The sequence below is a fragment of the Pyrus communis genome, chromosome 14 (genome assembly GCF_963583255.1).
Source record: "Pyrus communis chromosome 14, drPyrComm1.1, whole genome shotgun sequence".
Lineage (NCBI taxonomy): Eukaryota > Viridiplantae > Streptophyta > Magnoliopsida > Rosales > Rosaceae > Pyrus > Pyrus communis.
In genome coordinates, this window is record NC_084816.1 from 24,646,393 (window position 1) to 24,671,134 (window position 24,742).

Genomic DNA, 24,742 nt, shown 5'->3' on the forward strand with positions numbered 1-24,742 from the left:
CTAATAGCCGGCCAGAAAGAAAGTGAAGAACTAGAGAGAGAGAGAGAGAGAGAGAGAGAGAGAGAGAGAGAGAAGGGTGAGCATCAATGGCGGCAGAGAAGCAAGTGATAGTGATCGGGACGGACGACAGCGAGGAGAGCCATTACGCTCTGGAATGGACTTTGGATCACTTCTTCAAGCCCTTGGGCGGCGACGCAGCTCCGTTCAAGCTCATCATCGTCCACGCCAAACCATCGGTTTCCTCCGTCGTTGGCTTCGCCGGCCCCGGTAAGAATCCTAACGGCAAACGGGAAGTGATCCCTGAAAACTTTTATGTCTTACCTGCTAATTAATCAATTGTTTGTTAGTTAATTATGATTAGCTAATTTGCGTGTTGTGCTGAATTGCAGGAGCGGCGGAGGTTCTGCCGATCGTGGAAGCTGATTTGAAGAAGATGGCTGCCCGTGTAACTGAGAAGGCCAAGGAATTTTGCGCTTCTAAATCGGTATTTGTCAAATTTTATTTATTTATTTAGGATTTTTATCACAAACCTCCCTTACATTAACCCAAACTATCAAGATGATCGCTAAAATTAAAATTAAACGGATGTTAATTTATATAATTTATAAAGGATATCGAACTTGAGCATAAGCAGGACGACAACTAATCTAACTCACGTCTGTAACGTTTTTCTATATGAGCGTTTATGGCATATACTCAAAAAGAGATTTGAAATTCTTACGCTATCATAGATCAAAACGGAACCTAATGATCGCACACCGATGTGATACGAAGAAGTTGCGCTTCGCTGGCAGCTTTTCTGAGCATTACATGTTCTAATGGTTGCAGGTGACTGATGTGGTCGCGGAGGTTGTGGAAGGAGATGCTAGGAACGTTCTGTGTGAGGCTGTTGAAAGACACCACGCATCCATCTTGGTTGTGGGAAGTCATGGCTATGGAGCCATCAAAAGGTATTCCCTCAAACTTGTTCCAACCTTTTCGATCCAGTGGAACAACCATCGCTAATTTGCGCGATTAAGTTTGAGCCGAGCTTGAGGATACTTATTTTGTGTGGAAATTTTAATGCTTTGTTTGGTTGTGGTGCAGGGCGGTTCTGGGAAGCGTAAGCGACTACTGCACTCATCACGCTCACTGCACCGTGATGATTGTGAAGAAGCCTAAAACAAAGCACTGAGTGGCCTCTGGGGTTCAGTTAAGCCTAAACCCTTAAGTTAAGCGCAACGAACACAGATTCGTGTTTGAAAAATTACTGCTATATAGATAATAAATTTGTCCCCTTGAGAGTTGGATCTTGAAAGGTTATATGTATATACTTTGTACTTATGGTTTGATAGTTCAAAATTCAGAGTATGGCATGTATTTTATAGGTTGAAAGTTGAAGTTTTCAAACTTTTGTATGACAAGTTGATTGGTAAAATTATGATACAAGTAATATTGAGAGTAAAGAAAGAAAAAGAAAGTCGAGCGCATGACTTTAGGTGCAATAGTAACTAGACACTTTAGGTGCAGGAGAACTTACCTCATCAATAATTATTGTACATCAAGTGAACTTTTTTACCCGTTTTCACTTATGGTGTAGTTTGTTGCTGCTAGATTCGGTTAAGGGCATGAGATGCTTTGAATGCAATTATGATTTTGCCAATTGAGAAAGGTACCATTCTCATCGTCTTGTGTCAAAAGTTCAAATTAGTCATCAAGAAATATACCATTCTCTTCATCTTGTTGAGAATTATGATTTTCATTTTTGAATCACTCTATTTCTTTGAGTATTGAAGAAGTTATGAATGTTTAAAGTTTATCCAGTTTTCTGGGAGTTTTTCAGTTTCCTAGCAGACAAACTTTTTAAGCTATTTTACGGCCAACTCTGGAAACCATTGGTCTTCCAAATGGGTATAATTTTGTTCTACACTTTCCTATCTTCATTTTGATATATTATGGGTCGAATTTGGTTAAGAAACGATTGAGTTATGAAGCTATGAAAATTAGCCAAACTTCCTGCCAAGAGTTCACTTAACGGAGTTTTTAACTGAAGGACGAAAATAATGGACGTTGGATAATCTCAGGGACCATTTCTATTGATTTTCAATCTTAGAGTTCATTTTAGCTAAAAAGCTTTAATACACAAGAAGTCAAATTCAAAGAAAATTTATTTCTTAAGTTATTAATTTTTTGACACACATATTCCACGATTTGTATAATAACACATGAGTGTCCGATCACATTGAAAAATCTATCCTTTTAAATAAGGGAGTTTTAATGAAAAGGGCTTGAGCTAAGTTTAATTTAATAAAAAACCACCCTATACTATTATTTAACCAAAAAGGCTTTATATTTAATCATAAGGACAAAACTAATATATATCAAACCCATAATCATTTAACACACACATGGGCTGAACTAAAAGCCCAAAACGAAATGAAATTTTTTTCCACATTTACTCCTAACAGCAATGCTATTCTGTCAGCCAATTCTGTTAGAAATAAACTTCTCTTTATTTACAAGTATGCCATTATGCCAGCTAGTTCTTTCTCTCTTTCTTTTTTCTTTTGGCCGTTTGTTCTCTCTTCAGGTTTTTTCTTTTTTTTTTTTTTTTTTCCTTGTTTTCTTCTTGTCGTCCCCTTCCTACTGAAAGGAAGTTAAAACTCAACGTGTTGTAGTTGAAGAAGTTCTTGTGGAGCTTTTGAACTTCTTCCCTTGAAGGCTCCCGATCGCCTCGGCTTAGCGTCTCGACGGCCCTTTCGTCGAATAGTACCTTCAGGTCAAGAGGAGAAGGGTATCCGGAAAGGGCGGCGTCAATAGGAAGGCCGGCCGGGGAAGTCCCAAGGATGGCCGAAATGTCGAGGATAGTGGGGCCGAGGGGGCCGAAAGGCAGGACCATGGTGTTGGTGGCCGAACACCATAAACTCAGGGCTGCCAGGAGCAACTCCTTATCCATGGCAATCTCCATGGTTGATAGAACAATGGCATCATAGATACCGAGAGCCTTCCATTCCTTAGAGAAGAAGGTGCTCATCCGGTCGACCCAGGCAGCCCAAGCCGCAGTAGTCGAGGGCCAGGCTCCTTGAGGCCGCGCCAGAGTCCATTTCGACCAGTCGAACCCCTGCAGCAGGGGTGTTAAGCACTGCTCCTTGAGCAGGTTAGTGACAGACGACGGCACTGTGTCTCTGAAGAGGGGACCCAGAATTTGGTGGGTCGTGGCCATGTCTTCTTCAAATCGTAGCGTCTTGACGGCGCTCCGATCGATGAAATCCTTGCACTTGTTGATCTCATCAGAGAACTTTGAAATGAAGGAGGCCATTTGTGGAGAAGAGATGTTTCTGGAAAAAGAAGGTATTGCAGAAGGAAGAACTGGAAGGTTTGATTTGAACGAACAAGGATGAGGGAATTGAGATTTTAGAATTTCTGAAAGCGTAAAAGGCGAATGGCAGAAATATGGGTATTTATAGGCCTTTCAGGATGAATATCAAACGTCTGGGATTCGAAAAGTATTGGTTCAAATTGGGGGGAAATTTAACCGGGAAAGGCTCAATCATTTCGGATATTTTGGGAACCTGCGAAGAGGGGATCGAGGAGTCGAAAATCCAGGACGCACGATTACGTGCGACGCCAGTTTTAAGGCATTAATGAGGATAAGACGTTCCAGTTAGTGCACGGTTTCGAGGCCCACGATTGAAAGTTTTAAGAGCGGCGGAGGATCGACACGTGGCCACGCTTTGGGGGCAACGAGGAAAGTGCAATCATGCCTCATAAATGCGCAGGAATAACGGTCATTAAGTAAAGTTCAAAAAAGCAATAAACGTTTTCGCTTCTTCAAGGTCGAGGCCCGGCCAAGAGTTAACGGTCGGCGACCTCAGAAGCGAGGGGGCAATGTTTGGGCCCAAAATATTATTGCTAGGCCGAGCAGCAGGATGTGTTCGGCCCAAGGAGATGATAAATACTATGGGCCGAATAATAGGGCCCGGGCCAGCTAACAGGGTCGGCCAAATCCTATCATAGGTAGTCCAGATAAATAGAAAGGTCGAGGGAGTCCTGGTGCAACTAGGATTCTCGACCAGCAAGGAATGAAGTCCCGAAAAGAAGGAAAATTCAGAATCCCAGTAGGAGTAGGTTTGTTCGAGGAAGAAGCGAAATGGGACAAGGACTCCCAATCCAAATCGGAGTCGGTTTCAAGGAATGGGGCACTATAAATACAAGAAATCATGCAAACAGAAAGGACCTTCACAATCAGCATACAATTGCCCTGCGCAAAACCTCTCAAACACCTTGAGATTTTTTCCTTTTCTTTTCCTGCCGACACACCTTCAGTTTGGATAAACAGCACTGTGGAAGCGCCCGGCGAGCACCTTCAGTTTGGATAAACAGCACTGCTGCCGCAAAATCAGCCGACCGAGAAGCACCTTCAGTTTGGATAAACAGCACTGCGTCAAGGTCGACCGATTATCTATCCAAGTCTCGGTCGAGAAAGGTTTTCGAACCTTTGTTGGCAGAGGTCACCTTGCTAAGCTTTCTCGGCATAGTTAGGTGTTACGAATCGCATTGCTCGGCGTACAGGACGCCGAGTGGTTTTATGATTGGATACTCGCAAGTAGGTTTCAGGGTTCGGCATTCCGACGGCCGAACTACGTTTACCATCAAGACATACATCACGTTCGAGTACCTGTGCCCATACACCTTGGTCTCGATTCGACGTGCTTATACTCTCACGAATATAATCACGGTGACCGAATCGGGCTCCGACGATTATTGAACTCCGCAGAATTAGCAGCCTTGTCTTCAGGCTGTAGAACTCAGAGACCGAGAGTGTTCCTTCCTCGGTCGCAATCGCAAGATAAAGAAGTCAACCACGCGCTCAAAGCGACATCAACAAATTTTACTCCTCAGCCGAGCTCGGCCGACGAGTTGGCACGCCCCGCATTCAACCGAAGGACGTAGTTAGCTTACTAGTTACTCGGCCTGCGCGCCACGTAGGTTTTGTAATTTTTAGGGTCAACATTTTGGCACGCCCAGTGGGACCATTTGTGCTAAACCTTCGGAGTTCATGACCATTGAGACACGGTCTACGAAGCAGAAAACAACCATGGGAAAGTCAACGACTGACTTACCAGTGCAAGGCCTTGGGCAGGATTTGCATTCTACAAAAAATCTGATCATAATTGCGCCGCCCGAGGCCACAAGTGTAACACGCCGAGAGAATGAGGTCTGTCTCGGCGGGCAACCTCACAACCCCGCAGTCCCGAATCAAACAGTTGGAATGTTCATGGAAGGGATTGTGGAAGATTGTGATGACGATGGTGGGGAAGGTTCTGATCCACCAACTAGGACATTCCTTCGAAGACGACTGGATGAACAATATCGTCAGGTCGAGCAGTCGATTGGTCAGAAGATGAATGATTTGCTAGACGCAATACGTAGTAACAGCGATACACAGACCAGAATGCTTGAACTACTAGTCAGTAAAGCTTTCAAAGATGGCCAGGTCGGCCAACCGCGGCAGCTCCCGACGAATGTACCCATACCAGCCGAGAGAGGGTCTGCTCGGCCGCAACCAGTCCCCTTAGAAAGAAGAGGACCAGGAAATAGATCCGAGGGACCAAGCCAGGAAGAAGAAGTCGCTTCCATAAACGTAACCGAAGTCCAGAGAATGATTGATTCGGCCCTAAAGAAAGGGCCGAAGTTTCCAAAATTCATTCACCCATACCCGGCTTATGTGGAAAGGTTTGAATACCCACGAGGATTTAAGATCCCCGATTTCAGCCTCTTCGCCGGGGAATCATCTTTATCCTCACTAGAACATGTGGCTCGGTTCACAGCGCAGTGTGGGGACGTCAATAGTGATTTCTACAAACTACGGCTGTTTAACTTTTCACTGACAGGCTCAACTTTCGCCTGGTATATTAATCTTCCACCCAACTCAGTGCAGAGTTGGGAAGAGTTGGTCGAAAAGTTCCATGAACAATTCTATCGGCCAGGGATGGAGATGTCCGTATCATCCTTGGCCAGGATGGCTCAAGCATCTGATGAATCTCCAATGGAATACCTAACAAGGTTTAAATCGGCCAGGAATTGGTGCCGAGTGCCGCTCCCCGAAGTGGAATTCGTCAGGATCGCCCTCAACGGATTAGACGTGGAGTACAAAAAGAAGTTTCTGGGGGCAAATATTCGAGATATGTACGAACTTGCTCAACACGTCGAACAATATGAGTATCTGCTCCGAGAAGAAAAGATATCAAAGTCACCATCCCGGGGGACGTTGTATAAGAACCCCACGGTGAGCTATGCATCGGCCGAAAGTGAAGACCCTCAGTATGCTAGTGTGGATGCGGCCGAGATAATAATAGACAAACCCTATGTTTGCAAGGCTTTGGCGCAAGTAAATACCAAAGACGCCAAAACCCGTCTGACCGCCGAGGAAACGGGTAAGTCATCAAAAGTATACACTTTTGATATCACCAAAGCGGACGCAATTTTCGATCAGTTATTGGCAGCAAAAATCATCAAGCTTCGGCCGGGGCATACTATCCCTAAGGCCGATGAATTAAAAGGAAAGATATACTGCAAGTATCATAATTCCAATAAGCATGCAACCAATAATTGTGTTGTGTTCCGGGACACAATTCAAAGCTGGATCGAAAAAGGAAAGTTGAAATTTCCGGAAAAAATGGCGGTCGACATTAATCCTTTCCCTTCAACAACGATTGGTATGGTGGATGCTCACCTTCCCAAAAACAAAGGGAAGGCCGAATATGTCCCGGTGCAGCATATCCGTCAACAAAATGGTCGAACAAGACTAAAGCTTGATATATTTTCAAATGCACCACCAACGGAACAATCGGTGCGACCCGCCGATGAGCCGATGACGAGGTCAAAATCCGACGGAACTTGTGGATCGAAGGTTTTATGTGACCATTGTAAAACACCAGTCGAACCTGGGAAGAAATCTTCAACACCACCCACGGCCCCTACATCATCAAAGGGATTAGATCCACGACGTCAAGTGTTTGATCGACTCGGCCCACAAGTACAGCCGAAAGACCAGACCTCGGTCAGGCGGCGTCTTGATTTCGACGCACCTTTCTATAATGAGGATTATTACTCGCGCAATGCCAACAGTTCGGGATTACCAGCCGATCGCAAAACTTTCAAACCACCAAGGACATCGGATCAACGCTGGTACAGTTACAATTCTCCGACTGGTTTGTATACGGCGCTGTCCAAATCCCAAAAACGTCGTCGTCAACGGATAGATTGCATGGCTCGGCGACGAGAAGCGCAGGCCAGCCCGGCCAACCAATGGCAACCAAAAAAGGCCGTGGAAGATAGTAGCGAACGGCCAACCCCGAATATCATGACCGAGTTAGCCGAAGGGAAGAAAGTAGCGGATGCTGATTTCGAAACCACCATTGAGGAGGCTGAAAAACGCATTAAGATCCTTCTCCGGCCTGGGGAAACGAGAGCTCGTCTAGAGTACTTTACACAAGAGGCCGAAAGAAAACTTTCTCCGTTACCACCGCGCGAGCCGTTTATCAAAATACGGCGCAACTTACACCCTCCATTCCTCGGTGCATCCATGGAATACATGCGAGAATTTCATAAGAAATACTCCGCAAATGACTTGTACGGACTCCCCAAGGCATGTCAGGAAGCCCTCGACTTAGCGCTAACTTGCCCTGATGCCGAGCAAATTATCCAGAAGACTTCTAATCCAGCCATTAAAGCTAGGTTTCAACATATACGGGAGGCTCGGGTCCTTGGTTTTGAGGTCGATCCTTATACAGATATCGACGCCGCCGAATTACCCTTTTCACTCGAAGACCTTCAGCATTTACGCTATCATTTCGAAGTCTTCTCGGCTGTATCGCTCTTCGGCCTCACGGCTGACGAGGAAAAACGGATAGCACGATTGGATACCTATCTGGACACGAGGAACGCCCGTATTGCATATGAAGAACGAGCCCGTGTAACAAAGGACCAACGTAAATCTTCGGCAGTCCACATCGTCGAAGGAAATGGCTCACCCGCACTCGATTTGGTTCCCACGTCTCGGATACCGGCTCTTACTGAGGAACTCAAAAGTTTGATCGAAGATTTTTCGACGACTGCTACAGAGGATAGTTCTCCGGAAGACGACGACCATGACCCAATGGGCCCCTCGGTCCTCGAACAGATGGAGATTAGTATGGTACACGTTTTACCAGCTGAATTCCAACCGAGTACCCACCAGTCAAGTTTCTTGGACGGGGACGTAATTGCCGAGGAAGCCACGCAAGTAGACTTCGTCGCAAACGACGACGACCGAGAAAACCAGAGCGGAGATAACCTCAAGGCAGCTTTGGCCGAACTATTTCCCCGCTCCTCCTCGGTTAATCTCCAACACCTGAAGCCGTTGTACGTCACGGCTCACATCGAAGGATTTCCCATTTCTAAAGTATTTGTCGACTGTGGAGCCACAATCAACATTATGCCAATATCCGTCATGAAGGCTTTACGCCGTTCTGATAATGAACTCATTCCGTCAGGAATCACTATGAGCAGCTTTGTTGGTGACAAATCTCAGACCAAAGGGGTGCTCTCGTTGGAAGTTAGCATTGCCGGTCGTCAACACATGACGGCATTCTTTGTCATTGATTCCAAGACGAATTATAACGCATTACTTGGCCGCGACTGGATCCACCAAACCAGTTGCATTCCTTCATCATTATACCAAGTCCTCATCTTTTGGGATGGCAAATCGGTCATAGTTCACCCGGCCGATAACCAACCATTTGAAACCAACATGATTCAGGCTCGCTATTATGATGATCACGTCGGCTACATCACCCTCCAAGGCCTTAACGAGGATGGACGGCCGACGAGAATTTCAGTACAAAAAGTGATTGAGGTCGGCGCCGAGACTGTCCAACAGGATTCGGCGTGACTTGGCTTGGCGAACTTGGTTATCAATGCCGATGATTGAGCACACCACACAAGAACGGCGTCAGGCCGCGGTTTCATCTACAATGGAACGTCTGCTGGCCCATTGGTACGCCATTACCAAGCAACCACATTATGGCGTCAATTTAATCGAATTTCTGGCCGAAGCAGATAACGGCCCCGTTCTATCTTTCGATAAAGTTCAGGCTGCGCCGGCCGAACTCGAAGACCATCGACCTCACGTCAAGGACCCGTTAGAGGAAGTGAACGTCGGCACGGCCGAGGATCCTCGAACATTGTTTATTAGTGCGTTACTCCCATCGTCCATGAAGGTCGAACTCCGTAAACTACTCCACGAATTTAAAGATTGCTTTGCGTGGAGTTATCATGAAATGCCAGGCCTCGACCGAAACCTTGTAGAGCATGAGTTACGCATCAAGGAGGGGTGTAAGCCTTTTCGACAGCCTCCTCGCCGATTTTCAAACGAAGTACAACTCGGCATTAAGGAAGAATTAGTTCGGCTTCTAAAAGCCGGGTTTATTAGGACCGCTCGGTATGTCGAATGGTTGGCCAATATCGTCCCCGTATTAAAGAAAAACGGTGCCTTTCGCATTTGCATCGATTTCCGTAATCTAAATCTGGCTACTCCCAAGGATGAATATACGATGCCGATCTCAGATTTATTAATTGATGCCGCAGCTAATCATGAACTGCTATCTTTTATGGACGGTCATGCGGGTTATAACCAGATTTTCATCGCCGAAGCTGACGTCCACAAGACGGCTTTCCGTTGCCCGGGGGCACTTGGTACTTACGAATGGGTAGTCATGCCTTTCGACCTCAAGAATGCTGGCGCCACATACCAACGAGCCATGAATATGATCTTCCACAACTTAATCGGTACAATCGTCGAAGTTTATATCGATGATGTGGTCGTAAAATCCAAACGTCGTCAAACCCACCTGGACGACCTGAGGCAAGCGTTCCTTCGCATGCGCAAAAACAACCTCAAGATGAACCCGGCCAAGTGTGCTTTCGGTGTTTCGGCCGGTAATTTCTTAGGATTTTTGGTGCACCATCGCGGCATCGAGGTCGACGAAAATAAAGCTCGCGCCATCATTAGCGCCCCACCGCCGACGACAAAGAAACAGCTCCAGTCGTTACTCGGGCAGATCAATTTCCTCCGTCGTTTCATCGCCAATTCGGCCGGTAAAATGAAAGCATTCTCTACACTCCTTAAACTGAAGGAGACCGACCGATTTGAATGGCGCGAAGAGCATCAAGCTGCATTTACGCAAATCAAGGTGGCCCTTTCCACCCCACCTGTGCTCGTTCCACCTTGTCGCAACAAACCCCTTAAATTGTACATTTCGGCAGCCGTTGAATCCATTGGGTGCCTACTCGCACAAGATAACAACGTTGGCCGCGAACAAGCTATCTTTTACCTTAGCCGAAACCTGAATTCACCAGAACTTAATTATTCCCCTGTCGAGAAACTTTGCTTAGCGTTGTTTTTCGCCGCATCCAAGCTTCGGCATTACATGCTCACCACAGTTACGCAGGTCATCGCCCAAACCGACGTAATTCGTTACATGCTGACCCGGCCTATGGTCAAAGGCCGAATTGGGAAATGGACACTCGCCTTATCCGAGTTCAGCCTTCAGTATGTACCACAAAAGGCCGTCAAGGGGCAAGCCCTCGCCGACTTCCTGGCACAACACCCATCCCCTTATGGTCTTGAGGGGGGCGACGTCGACATCGGTTTCGTCACCACACGCGATAACCATTGGACTATGCATTTTGATAGTTCCAGTACTTCGACCTCGGCAGGTGTCGGTATCGCAATTCAGTCGCCTGACCACTGCCGATGGTATTTTTCTCTCAAGTTAGATTTCAGCTGCACCAATAATCAGGCCGAGTATGAAGCCCTCATTATCGGCCTCCATGTTTTGCACGATCTGCGGGCCCCCCGCGTTCTCGTCCTTGGCGATTCCGAACTTGTAGTTAACCAACTGAACGACGTGTTTCGTTGCATGAGTTGTACTTTAGCTCCCTATCACATGGTCGCCACTTACCTGGCCGAGTCGTTCGACCAAATCACATTTGAACACATTTCACGTATCCACAATACTGACGCCGACGAACTCGCCCAGATCGCCTCCGGAGCACAACTCATGGGGGGCAAACTAAGTCAAATTGTGGAAATTGCGAACACGGGCCAACGCTCGTACCCCGTTTTGATTAATCAGCAAACTCTCCAACGCGCGCACGTAATACGTACAAGGGTGATGTCGCTCCCATCCCTATTAGAACGAGGAGATCCCATAGAAGTATGTGCCGTCGAAGTTGAACCGGATGATTGGAGAAAGACGATGTTACGGTACCTCAATAACCCCAATGGGAAACACGACCGAAGAACGAAGGTGCTCGCGACGAATTATGTGTCGTATCAAAATGAATTATATCGCAAGGGCGAAGATGGTTTACTACTATTGTGCCTCGGCCCACACGAGGCTGCCCAAGTAATGGCCGAGGTACATGAAGGAATTTGCGGAGCGCACCAATCTGGACGAAAGATGCGCTGGTTGCTCCGACGACACGGTTATTTTTGGCCCAATATATTAAAGGATTGCATCGAATATGCGCGGAGATGCGTATCATGCCAGATTCATGGACCCGTTCAGAGAGCCCCGGCCGAATTGCTATACTCGGTTACTAAACCGTGGCCGTTCAGGGGTTGGGCAATGGATGTAATTGGCAAAATTACGCCATCATCGGGGGCAGCGAAACACGCATGGATAATTGTAGCAACTGACTATTTCACTAAGTGGGTCGAGGCGAGGTCATATGCCGAATTAACGGCTAAAGAGGTATGCAACTTCGTAGAGGAGAATATTGTGACCAGATTCGGCGTGCCAGAAACGATCATAACTGATAATGGCACTATATTTACGGCCGATAGGTTTAGGGAATACGCGGCAAGTTTGAATATCCGACTCGAGCAATCTACGCCATACTACCCACAGGCAAACGGACAGGCCGAGGCAAGCAACAAAGTGTTGATCGGCATCCTTGAAAAAATGGTAAAAGAGAAACCTGGTTTGTGGCATTTGAAGTTAAGTGAAGCATTATAGGCATACCGAACTTCACCTCGGTCGTCCACTGGAACCACTCCTTACGCGTTAACTTATGGACACGACGCCATGTTACCGGTCGAATTGAGTATAAGTTCGTTGCGAGTAATCGAGCAGAGTGATTTGTACAGTATTGAATATAGTCAAGCGATGCGACAAGAGTTAGAAGACTTAGAAGAAAGTCGAATCGATGCAGTTAACTTGTTAATAGCACAAAAGAACATTGCCGAGCGAGCGTATAATCAGCGTGTAATACAAAAAACGTTCGGCGAAGGAGAATTGGTTTGGCAAACTGTGTTGCCCGTTGGGATTAAAGATCCCAGGTTTGGTAAGTGGTCGCCGAATTGGGAAGGGCCATTCATCGTTCACAAAGTACTCGGCAATGGGGCATATCATCTAAGAGATCGGACGGGTTCAGTTCATAAATTGCCGATTAATGGAAAGTTTTTAAAGAAGTACTACCCAATTACATGGGAAATGCAAGAGTAAGACCATTGTACTGATAGCAAAATAAATAACCATTGTATTGATAACAAAAGATTCATTACAAGAGAACAAATACAATGATTAAATTCCTAAGGGGTCGAATGGAGGAAAGTCTCAAGGGCAGCTTTCAGCTCCAGCCACTTCGCCTCGCTCAAAATTATCTCAGCCTGCCGCGTCTTCTTGTTGCACTGCAGTTGCTGGATACGCCGTGCGCCGGCAGCGAAGGCCGTCAGCCGAGCCTTGTTAGCCTCAAAATCCTTCTCAAGCTCGGAAGCAGCAGCCGACCTTTGGCGTTGAAGGTCAGAAATTTGACGCTGGAGGTCAGAAATCTGGAGGTCAAACTCGGTCAGCTTTGCTTTCTTTGCCTTGAAAGCTTCCATCTCCACTCGGCCAACCTCATGCGCGACCTTGGCCACCTTCAAATCGTCCTCGGCCTGTAGGGCACGCTCAAAGATAAGAAAGTGTTGCCGAGTCCGCTCCAGGAGGTCGGTTAGGAAAGAGATACCCTCCGGGCTCAAGTGACCACCGCTGGCGAGGTCATTGAGACACTCCCCAACAGAGTCAAGGCCCTTGCACCGGAGAGCTTGGGAAGCAGTCAGAGATAGGACTTCGTGCAGCTTCACGAAGACTTCGGCGGGCGTGGCTCCTGCCGATTCGGCTGGAGCTGCAGAGGAGCCGACCTCACCGGTCGTGCTTTGAAGCAGAGCGTCAAGTTCCACTTCCCACGATGGCTGTGCACATAAAAGGAAAACTGTGAAGGAAAGTAAGACGTGATATAGTGCATAAAGAAAAAGGGGATTGTTTTAGACCTGCTGAGAGGAGACTTCGGCCATGCCCTCTGGGTCATTGCTCGAACCCAGGGAGCTTAATGGCCGAGCCCAGTGCCTTAGACCGCTACGCAATTCACGCGGCAGATGGAGGTTATCTACATTTGATGGCCACGACGGCGGCCAGGAAATATAGACAACGCCCCTCGGCGCGTAAAATTGCCGGTGAAATGAATGTTCAGGCACCTGACATTTAATATCTTTTCAAAAACATGTGTCACAAAAAACTCAAAACACAAAAGAAACAATACTTACAAAGGCCGAAGAGACTTCTTGTGGAGGAATGGGAGGGTCTTCGTCCTGCGGGTGGATCGGTGACTCGGCCGTGGCCTCAGGATCGACCATGGGTCTCTTGCCACGATCCGCCGCAGTAGGACGTGGTCGAGCGGTCACCTCGACTACAGGAGGAGGATGGACGAGAGAAGAGTTGACTGGTCGACGGCGGCGTTGCAGCGGGACTTCGTCACTCTCGCTCTCGACATCCTGAACAAAAAGAGAAAACAGTTAGCATTACGATCAGAAACCTAAGGAAGCAAATGAAAGCAGAATTATACCTCCAAAACGACCGTTGGAGACAAGGGTGCTTCAGGTGCCACGACCGGCTCCGAAGCTGGAGCGGGTGCGGCGTTTGGATCTGCCGGGGAAACGGCTGGAGGATTCGAGGTTGGGGGGGGCCGCGGCAGCCGGCACAGATGGAGAGCCGGCGGGAGCAGGCGTCCCAGTAGTATCACTGGGAACGACATGAATTTCCCGGTCGCCCTTCTTCGCCAATTTCTTGACACGTTTAGAAGGGCGAGGGGTCTCCTCCGCAGGCTCGGCCTCTCGGTGGGGGCGCTTGGAAGGCACCGTTCGCTCGATGACAAGGGTTGTCTTCTTGGGCACCAGCTTCTTCGCCTTTGCCACCGCAGCGACTACTTCGACCGCCTTCGACCCACGACCCCCTGAAGAGCAAAGTAATTAATAACAGGGACGAGAAATAAAACAAAAGGAGGAAAGAAGCGGAAATACTACCTTGGGCCGACTCCTTAGGGTGAGTCGAGGATGCTGATCTGGGCCGATCGCCGAAGATTTTCCTCACCAGATCTTCGGCCGGGGCGCCGAAGAAGTCCCCGGTATATTCCTCCCACCAGTCCCCGAAGGTGTCGGTTCCCAAAGATTCAGGAACCGTCGGCCGAAGCCGAAATTTCCTGCACTTTTCTTGGAATTCCTGGTCCGACGTCTTGCATTCCCTTTCAGAGGAACCAGTAAGACGTCCCCGACTTAGGAGAGACCGAGAGGCGAGCAGGGGGACTGGGCAGCCTTGGAGATAGCCGAGCTGCCGGGCAAGGAAGTGGGGGTGATAGACCTCCCAGCCGGCTCGGCGGGCATCGCAACCCAAAGGAAGGTCGCGGGCCAGAACAAACGACCCCCAGCTCCGACGGATGTCCGCATCCTCGGACTCGGCCCATGCTGCCGTGGGAAGCCTGAGCGAGGAAGGGTATTCCTGGTACCGGCACACCAGGAACTCATCATCCGAGAGGACGTCGAGGCTGAGGAAGTGTTTAAAGACCTCATCGGCTCGGTGAGGTGGTGCCGGTCGAGAAGCAAGTTGAAGGCCGAGGGCGGCCGTTCGTTCAAAGGCAGGAACCTCTGGTCGAAGGGTGGAGAAGTAGCTCTGCAACCAGAGTTGGAACACCCAGAGGGGTCCGTTCTGGTGCGGGTCAATTTTGCCAATGGTCGCCTCAGCCAAGCAACGGTAGAGGTTGGCGAGTATGGCTGGACTGAGCGCCAGCAAGCGACCATTGGCCAGTGCCTGGGCCACCGGCATGTTCTCCACCAGGCACTTGTTTGACCTGGTACAACATATGAACTTGTTATACCAGTAGAAGAGGAAGGCCTCGTGCTCGCCCTTCCTAAGGCCTTCCTCGCCTCGGCCGGCGAAATGAAGGATGAGCGTGTTGTAGTTGAAGAAGTTCTTGTGGAGCTTTTGAACTTCTTCCCTTGAAGGCTCCCGATCGCCTCGGCTTAGCGTCTCGACGGCCCTTTCGTCGAATAGTACCTTCAGGTCAAGAGGAGAAGGGTATCCGGAAAGGGCGGCGTCAATAGGAAGGCCGGCCGGGGAAGTCCCAAGGATGGCCGAAATGTCGAGGATAGTGGGGCCGAGGGGGCCGAAAGGCAGGACCATGGTGTTGGTGGCCGAACACCATAAACTCAGGGCTGCCAGGAGCAACTCCTTATCCATGGCAATCTCCATGGTTGATAGAACAATGGCATCATAGATACCGAGAGCCTTCCATTCCTTAGAGAAGAAGGTGCTCATCCGGTCGACCCAGGCAGCCCAAGCCGCAGTAGTCGAGGGCCAGGCTCCTTGAGGCCGCGCCAGAGTCCATTTCGACCAGTCGAACCCCTGCAGCAGGGGTGTTAAGCACTGCTCCTTGAGCAGGTTAGTGACAGACGACGGCACTGTGTCTCTGAAGAGGGGACCCAGAATTTGGTGGGTCGTGGCCATGTCTTCTTCAAATCGTAGCGTCTTGACGGCGCTCCGATCGATGAAATCCTTGCACTTGTTGATCTCATCAGAGAACTTTGAAATGAAGGAGGCCATTTGTGGAGAAGAGATGTTTCTGGAAAAAGAAGGTATTGCAGAAGGAAGAACTGGAAGGTTTGATTTGAACGAACAAGGATGAGGGAATTGAGATTTTAGAATTTCTGAAAGCGTAAAAGGCGAATGGCAGAAATATGGGTATTTATAGGCCTTTCAGGATGAATATCAAACGTCTGGGATTCGAAAAGTATTGGTTCAAATTGGGGGGAAATTTAACCGGGAAAGGCTCAATCATTTCGGATATTTTGGGAACCTGCGAAGAGGGGATCGAGGAGTCGAAAATCCAGGACGCACGATTACGTGCGACGCCAGTTTTAAGGCATTAATGAGGATAAGACGTTCCAGTTAGTGCACGGTTTCGAGGCCCACGATTGAAAGTTTTAAGAGCGGCGGAGGATCGACACGTGGCCACGCTTTGGGGGCAACGAGGAAAGTGCAATCATGCCTCATAAATGCGCAGGAATAACGGTCATTAAGTAAAGTTCAAAAAAGCAATAAACGTTTTCGCTTCTTCAAGGTCGAGGCCCGGCCAAGAGTTAACGGTCGGCGACCTCAGAAGCGAGGGGGCAATGTTTGGGCCCAAAATATTATTGCTAGGCCGAGCAGCAGGATGTGCTCGGCCCAAGGAGATGATAAATACTATGGGCCGAATAATAGGGCCCGGGCCAGCTAACAGGGTCGGCCAAATCCTATCATAGGTAGTCCAGATAAATAGAAAGGTCGAGGGAGTCCTGGTGCAACTAGGATTCTCGACCAGCAAGGAATGAAGTCCCGAAAAGAAGGAAAATTCAGAATCCCAGTAGGAGTAGGTTTGTTCGAGGAAGAAGCGAAATGGGACAAGGACTCCCAATCCAAATCGGAGTCGGTTTCAAGGAATGGGGCACTATAAATACAAGAAATCATGCAAACAGAAAGGACCTTCACAATCAGCATACAATTGCCCTGCGCAAAACCTCTCAAACACCTTGAGATTTTTTCCTTTTCTTTTCCTGCCGACACACCTTCAGTTTGGATAAACAGCACTGTGGAAGCGCCCGGCGAGCACCTTCAGTTTGGATAAACAGCACTGCTGCCGCAAAATCAGCCGACCGAGAAGCACCTTCAGTTTGGATAAACAGCACTGCGTCGAGGTCGACCGATTATCTATCCAAGTCTCGGTCGAGAAAGGTTTTCGAACCTTTGTTGGCAGAGGTCACCTTGCTAAGCTTTCTCGGCATAGTTAGGTGTTACGAATCGCATTGCTCGGCGTACAGGACGCCAAGTGGTTTTATGATTGGATACTCGCAAGTAGGTTTCAGGGTTCGGCATTCCGACGGCCGAACTACGTTTACCATCAAGACATACATCACGTTCGAGTACCTGTGCCCATACACCTTGGTCTCGATTCGACGTGCTTATACTCTCACGAATATAATCACGGTGACCGAATCGGGCTCCGACGATTATTGAACTCCGCAGAATTAGCAGCCTTGTCTTCAGGCTGTAGAACTCAGAGACCGAGAGTGTTCCTTCCTCGGTCGCAATCGCAAGATAAAGAAGTCAACCACGCGCTCAAAGCGACATCAACAAATTTTACTCCTCGGCCGAGCTCGGCCGACGAGTTGGCACGCCCCGCATTCAACCGAAGGACGTAGTTAGCTTACTAGTTACTCGGCCTGCGCGCCACGTAGGTTTTGTAATTTTTAGGGTCAACAATATCATACTAACAATTTGATACTTTATGTCTTCAAGTAAAAAAAGGAAAATCAAATAGCTACATTATTTCCCCAAGTAAACAAAATTATCAATTATAAACATTGAACACTAACTATTTCTCGAATTGGATAGGGGTATCGATACTATTTCTTAAATAGATCACTAGTACTATTATTATTTCTTAAACTGAATATTGGCACTATCATTATTTTTTAAACTGAACACTCACTATTTCTTAAACTGAGTAGTGGTACTATCACTATTTCTTAAACTGAACATTCATTATTTCGTAAACTGAACACAAGTATTATCACTATTTCTTAAATTGAATACTCACTATTTTGTATACTAAACACAGGTATTATCACTATTTATTAAACTTAAGACTAATATTATCACTATTTCTTAAACTGAATACTAATTATTTCTTAAGTTGAACACTAACTATTTTTAGAATTGAACATAGGTACTGTTACTATTTCTTAAACTAAACACTGACTATTTCTAGAACTGAAAACTGACTATTTATTAATTGAAAATTGTCTATTTATTAAATCGAAAACTTGTACTATCATTATTTCTTAAACTAAATACTAACTATTTTTCGAATTGAACAAAGATACTATCATTATTTCTTAAACTGAGTACTGATGTCATTACTAATTTTTAAACTAAACACTATTTCTTAAACTGAACATTGCTATTATCATTATTTCTTAAACTTAACACTGATTATTTCTTAAACTGAAAATGGGTATTATCATTATTTATGAAACTGAACAGAATTATTATTTATGAAAGTGAACACGAGAACTATTTATGAAACTGAACACGAGTACTATTTATGAAACTGAACACGATTACTATTACTGAAATTGAACACTAACTATTTCTAAAATTGAACATTAACTATTTATAGAATTGAATACGAATAATATCACTATTTCTTAAACTAAACAACGATTTTTTTGTTATACATGAAACAAAAACACAATTTTAAAACACCTCCAAATACACCACATAAATTTTCATTTACAAATTTATTATTTTCATTCACAAACACACGACACAGCACCCCAAATGCACACATATAATAGCCATCCATCATCAAAGGTTTATAAACTACATCACAAAACAAATCCTTGAGAACATGAGATATTACAAACTAACAAAAAAAATTAAACGAACCAAACTCTCATTTTTATTTTAGCATTCTAATGACTTATTTTCCAAATCAATACAATTTTGCCTTAAATCTGTCTTCCTTTCCAATCAATGCTTCCTCGTACCCAGAAGTAACAAAAGAATGCTCACCCATACTTGCAACGTAACGCAGTAGCTCAGTGATTACAAAAGGGCAGCTTTCCCTCAAGTACTTAAATCCATCAATTTCTCCATTATTCCTCTATGAAATGAATCAAATATATCAACCATGACAGATATTTAATATTTTTCTCTCTAATTTCTTACCAAAAACAGCAACACAATCAAACATTCAACAGAACCCGTAGCCCGCATTTGCCCCTTGATATATTTTCTTCCACAAGAACTCTCCAACAAAAGGAATAACTAGTCAATCCCATGAAGAAATTAAACTACATTAAAAAAGAACACAAAAACAAACACCCTTCATTCCTCTGCAACAATGGTTCCCCTCTCGCTCACATAGACACCATCAAGAAACTTCCTGATATACAAGATGGCATTTCTGGTTGATCAGGGCACAAGATCGAGAAAAATTCATTTCCATCCAAGATAGGGTTATCCTTGACCTTTTCACATTGGGTGATAGAAACATCATCATATCCACCTTACTCACCTTCTTTCAAAAAGTTACGTGTGTCGATCAACTTGGCCTCATTAATGATGGAGGCATTGATGGAAAAATTAGCATACGCAAACGCATCTTGTAGCGATACCCCTTGGTGATGTCGGTGATGAGATTTCCGATGTGGGAGAGAGCGGTGCAGATGGCGGGGATGATTTTGAGTGAGCCGAACCAGGCCTTGACCTTCAGCTTCCGCTTTCTGGTCGTATTCCCGTGAGGACCTCGATGATCTTGGCGTGGACCTTGATCTTGACACCGTCGGGGATGTCCATGGTCTCAGAGAAAAAGATGGTCATCATATTCGCTGCTCTAGTTGTTTCTCTCTCTCTCTCGCTTTGCAGCTCCGGTTGGTGATGAAAGAAGATGAGGAATTTGAGGTTATGGAAGCAGGGAATAGTAAGAGAGAAGAAAGGAAGAGGGGATAAACGAACAAAGACTTGCCGTCTGGACAAAATCGGAAATTTATAGTTTGGATCATTTTAATTGGACTAGTTTAATATTAACTTTTATCCTAATCATTAAATAAAGTTAATATATAATTTTTTATTAACATTCAAAATTTTAAAGCCTCTACCATTAGCTTCCTTTTAAATAATAGCCGGTCAGAAAGAAGAAGAACTAGAGAGAGAAACGAGAACACAAGAAAGAAGGTGAAGAACTAGAGAGAGAGAGAGAGAGAGAGAGAGAGAAAGGTGAGCATTAATGGCGGCAGGGAAGCAAGTGATGGTGATCGGGGCAGACGACAGTGAGGAGAGCCACTACGCTCTGGAATGGACTTTGGATCACTTCTTCAAGCCTTTCGGCGGCGACACAGCTCCGTTCAAGCTCATCATCGTCCACGCCAAGCCATCGGTTTCCTCCGTGGTTGGCTTCGTCGGCACCGGTAAGAATCCTAACTGCAACGGGAAGTGATCTCTGAAAACCTTTGTGTCTTACCTGCTAATTAATCAATTGTTTGTTTAGTTAATTATGATTAGCTAATTTGCGTGTTGTGCCGAATTGCAGCAGGGGCGGGGGTTCTGCCGATCGTGGACGCTGATTTGAAGAAGATGGCTGCCCGTGTAACTGAGAAGGCCAAGGAATTTTGCGCTTCTAAATCGGTATTTGTCAAATTTTATTTATTTGGATTTTTATCACACGCCGTCCTTGAAATTGACCCAAACTATCAAGATGGTCCCTAAAATTGAAATTTGATCAATATAATCTCTGAAAACGGATGTCAATTTATATAATTTATAAAGGATATCGAACTTGAGCATGAGCAGGGTGAACGCAATGATATGAACAACTAACCTAACTCACATTTGTAACGTCTTTCTATATGAGCGTTTCCGGCAAATACTCAAAAAGAGATTTGAAAATCTTACGCTATCATAGATCAAAACGGAACCCAATGATCGCACACTGATGTGATACGAAGAAGTTGCGCTTCGCTGGCAGCTTTTCTGAGCATTACATGTTCTAATGGTTGCAGGTGACCGATGTGGTCGTGGAGGTTATGGAAGGAGATGCTAGGAACGTTCTGTGTGAGGCTGCTGAAAGACACCAGGCATCCATCTTGGTTGTGGGAAGCCATGGCTATGGAGCCATCAAAAGGTATTCCCTCAAACTTGTTCCAACCTTTTCGATCGAGTGGGAACAACCATCGCTAATTTGTGCGATTAAGTTTGAGCCGAGCTTGAGGTTACTTGTTTTCTGTGGAAATCTTAATGCTTTGTTTGGTTCTGGTGCAGGGCGTTTTTGGGAAGCGTAAGCGACTACTGCGCTCATCAAGCGCACTGCTCCGTGATGATTGTGAAGAAGCCTAAAACCCAGCACTGAGTGGCCTCTGGGGTTCAGTTAAGCGCGACGAACACATGTTCGTGTTTGAAAAATTACGATGCATAGATAATAAATTTGTCCCTTTGAGAGTCGAATCCTGAAAGGTTATATGTATGTGTGTGTGTATATATATTTACTTTGTGCTTATGGTTTGATCGTTCAAACTTTTGTATGACAAGTTGATCCGTGTATCGAAAGTTTGATTGGTAGAATTATGATACAAATTATATTATTGGAAGAACTCATGCTAATACAACAATTGAGGAAAATGGAGCCAATAACCATCAGGAAATTAAAAGATTAGGGGAGACAGGCCACAACGTAAAATTTGATCTTCAAACTACAAAGGCAGCAATACCCTTTTATCCGTGCAAGACATACAGAAAGAATCAAGATTTTGAGATTTAGTCATCAACTACCGAACTAAAATACTTCATTCCCACTCAAAGCGATTAGAAAGACTCAAAACGATTAGAAATGATTAACTCCCTGGTAGACTCAAATAAGAAAGCAAAATGCTTCGCAGAACTCAGAGGCTAATAAGCTTTTATCTATATATATACACGCACGCACGCATACGTACATGTAGAAAAGTCGAATTTTGCAGGGGATGCTCGTAACGTACTCTGAGGCTAACGTTTTTGTTTAATTTGACGTTGTAGGTGATCCTCGAAACGTACTGTGTGAGGCTGTGGAAAAACACAAGGCAACTGTCTTGGTTTCTGGAAGCCATGGCTGGCTATGGTGATACCTTAGCTGCTTCAAACAAGGGAACACATCTCTACCAGAGAGCAGTAGCTGCTGCGTCCTGCAGTCCACCGGCAAACAGTTTTAGGCATGGCTGCCGTTTTTATCCCCTTAAAGAATTGTTACTTGATCGGAAAATGTTACGGCCTGTGGATCCTGAGCATCTACATTTAGAAGTTGTGCATTTACCGCATTTTGCTACGCCTAGACCATTCTAATAATCCAACGACTTCGACACGACGCATTCGAAATCCCGATGTAAATTTAGAATCTTATCAAAATCTTACGACATGACATTGAAATTATACACCTTTATTGAAACGCAAACAGCAATACAACAATACAACGAAGAAGGTTTTGAAAACACAACAATAACAGAAGCAACTCTTGAAAATCCTGACAGACATTGAAATAAAAACACAATCCTTCCTCCTCGGATCCTCGAGAGCGAAAATCCATGGTGCTTCGGAGTATCTATATTCTGATATTTTTAACCGTTAGATGTCAAGAGTACAATGGCAGGTCGGTCCAAGCCCCCGAGACATGCCCATTTTCGCAGACATAAGCTCGAACAACCGGCTCGCCATCGTCATGGTACCCGAAAACCCGCCTCAAGCAGAATGCAGAATGCAAATCCCAAGTGTCTTTGCAGGCGCAAAACGCGCAGTTCAGATCAATCTTGCTGCGGTTCCCATCCTTGATCGTCCTCCACACTTGGGACCCCTTGAAATCCTTGAAAAGCCCTCTGAAAAGCATGTAATTTCGCTTCTCCTCGATGTGCACGCAACCGGGCCAATCACAAATGTACAAGCGATCGCCGCGGAACCGGCTGTGGAGAAGCTTGTTGCCCTGCTCACGGCTCAGATTCCAGACCCCAGAAGCCAAATGCGACCTCATCGGTCTGCAGACCTTCCTTCTCTTGCATATCGAAAATTCGCCGCCCACTCCAACGGCGCCATTCTCGACGGCGACTTGATCCGCCTCCGCCGCTGCTGATTCTAATTGGGGATTATCTTGCTCTTGATGGGCTTCAGAATCGTTATAGACTGTATCGAAATAAAGATCATCGAACAAAGACCAAGAACAATCATTTCCACAAGAACCCACCTCCTGATTCGCGCCAATTTGGCTCGAGGAAGCCTCGGTCGGAGGATTCGCCGCCAGAGATGCGCCGACTGGATTGGAGTCCAATATCCGGTAATTCTCGTCGGGACCGAGCTCGCGCTCGAGCCCAAAGTCGGAGTTCTCGAAGAGGACGCCGGAGTGGAGGAGGCCAGGGCAGCAGACAGCGAGCTTGTGAAGGGCGGCCCAGCCGCCGGCAGGCTCGGTGGAGCCGGTAAGGAGATCGGAGACGACCGAGGGAATGACTTTGTAGCACTTGGTCTTCCAGCAGACGTTGCGGATCATGGAGGAGAACTTGGTGCAGGAGCAGGCGAGCCGAGCCCAGTTCCGCGGATCCTCCTCGAGCTTGAAGAGGATGTTCAGAACGACGTCGTCGGAGAGCTTCGAGAACAGGGTTCCGGCCATCGGATTTCGAATTTATCTGAGAAATGAGGGGACAAAAAGGTCGGAACTTGACGTTGGATTTGGGTATTTTCGGGGATTTTGAGAGATGGGTTAACGGAATTTCTGTTTGTTTGGTTCGATTTGATTTTCCGTTTGTTTCTCGTGAACTGATTTGGGGAGAGTGTGAGTGCCTGGTTAAAAGGAATGGCTAGAGAATTAGAGATAGAGGGGGAGGTGATCTTCTTTTGCCGTTGGAAACTTGGAATCTGGTGGCGGGGAGATGGCTTTTGGGGGGACTTTACAGCTATTCGATTATTTCTATTTGAGGTGGAGATACTCTAAACTACTCTAATTTGTGAGATTAGAGATACTAACTCGAACTCAAGTACAACCGCACGAAGGTCGAGAGTTGGGAGAGGTGTTTTTTTCTCGCTGATTTATCATGTGATAAGTATTTATTGAACTAAGAAGTTAGATGAATTAGATACATTATCGTATTACGCTGGTATTGAAATTAGTAACACAATATTATGTAAAATTATATCAATATGTGATATTACGTTATTGAATCATTACGTCACATAATAAATATTTATTGGTCGGACGCCCTCATTATAATTATATCTTAATTACAAGACATAATTTATTTAAGAAAACGACACATATCTTTGCAACTGACTAGGATTATAATTGCCTTTATGTACCAAAAGATTTTGTTTTTTTTTTTTTTTTTTTTGGGTAACAAATGTACAAAAAGAAAATTTAAATACCCTGTTTTAGCCAACTAATCTTGTTTGATTCCTTTTCATTTGTTTGCTTTCTTTTAAGTAGAAATTTTGTTTATTTTTATTTAGTGACCTTTTAATTCCTCATGAGTCTTGTGAGACTTAAAAATTGTACATTTTGTTATTATCTTAACAAAAACTTAAGTACGTCAGAAATACGACTTTGTACACTGAATCTCTCCACGACACTTGATTTGGAGGAAACTAGTGGCTCTCCTTCTCCGCACGTTATCATATGATATTCGAGGATTGTATTTGTGATGCTCTTATCCATACTCGTTGAGAAAATCCACCTTTTGGTAAAATAATAGTAGATAGAGACGTTAAAGTTCCCTTATAATAATTCAGTCATCTGGTTTCCTATGTGGGCATGTTTGGTTTGTGGAATAAGGTTGGTTAGCAACCAGATTCTTGTGTCT

The 24,742-nt window shown here is 45.7% G+C and overlaps 3 protein-coding genes and 1 pseudogene across 4 annotated transcripts; 2 read left to right on the forward strand and 2 right to left on the reverse strand.

Annotated features, from left to right (window-relative positions):
• On the forward strand, positions 1-1,432 carry LOC137714895 (universal stress protein PHOS34-like). Its single transcript, XM_068454051.1, has 4 exons — positions 1-267; positions 390-484; positions 829-950; positions 1,087-1,432. The coding sequence occupies exons 1-4, from the start codon at positions 87-89 to the stop codon at positions 1,172-1,174; spliced, it is 486 nt and encodes a 161-aa protein (XP_068310152.1). The 5' UTR covers positions 1-86; the 3' UTR covers positions 1,175-1,432.
• Positions 1,433-19,146: 17,714 nt separating this feature from the next.
• Positions 19,147-19,763, reverse strand: LOC137714896 (large ribosomal subunit protein uL6-like; annotated as a pseudogene).
• Positions 19,764-20,071: 308 nt separating this feature from the next.
• On the forward strand, positions 20,072-21,516 carry LOC137714897 (universal stress protein PHOS34-like). 2 transcript variants are annotated; one of them, XM_068454054.1, is made up of 4 exons: positions 20,072-20,347; positions 20,473-20,564; positions 20,939-21,060; positions 21,198-21,516. In XM_068454054.1, the coding sequence occupies exons 1-4, from the start codon at positions 20,167-20,169 to the stop codon at positions 21,283-21,285; spliced, it is 483 nt and encodes a 160-aa protein (XP_068310155.1). In that variant the 5' UTR covers positions 20,072-20,166; the 3' UTR covers positions 21,286-21,516. The 2 variants fall into 2 exon arrangements, with proteins under 2 accessions (XP_068310155.1, XP_068310154.1); XM_068454053.1 differs by having other exon boundaries at positions 20,076-20,347; positions 20,470-20,564.
• An 812-nt stretch (positions 21,517-22,328) lies between these two features.
• On the reverse strand, positions 22,329-23,954 carry LOC137714898 (phytochrome A-associated F-box protein-like). Its single transcript, XM_068454055.1, has one exon. The coding sequence runs from the start codon at positions 23,557-23,559 to the stop codon at positions 22,537-22,539; it is 1,023 nt and encodes a 340-aa protein (XP_068310156.1). The 5' UTR covers positions 23,560-23,954; the 3' UTR covers positions 22,329-22,536.
• Positions 23,955-24,742: the final 788 nt, after the last annotated feature.

Coding starts and splice junctions, on each gene's coding strand:
- LOC137714897 (XM_068454053.1), top strand. CDS start 20,167: ATGGCGGCAGGGAAGCAAGTGATGGTGATCGGGGCAGACGACAGTGAG. Junction 20,348..20,469: donor GGTTGGCTTCGTCGGCACCG/GTAAGAATCCTA, acceptor GCCGAATTGCAG/CAGGGGCGGGGGTTCTGCCG. Junction 20,565..20,938: donor AATTTTGCGCTTCTAAATCG/GTATTTGTCAAA, acceptor TAATGGTTGCAG/GTGACCGATGTGGTCGTGGA.
- LOC137714895 (XM_068454051.1), top strand. CDS start 87: ATGGCGGCAGAGAAGCAAGTGATAGTGATCGGGACGGACGACAGCGAG. Junction 268..389: donor CGTTGGCTTCGCCGGCCCCG/GTAAGAATCCTA, acceptor GCTGAATTGCAG/GAGCGGCGGAGGTTCTGCCG. Junction 485..828: donor AATTTTGCGCTTCTAAATCG/GTATTTGTCAAA, acceptor TAATGGTTGCAG/GTGACTGATGTGGTCGCGGA.
- LOC137714898 (XM_068454055.1), bottom strand. CDS start 23,559: ATGGCCGGAACCCTGTTCTCGAAGCTCTCCGACGACGTCGTTCTGAAC.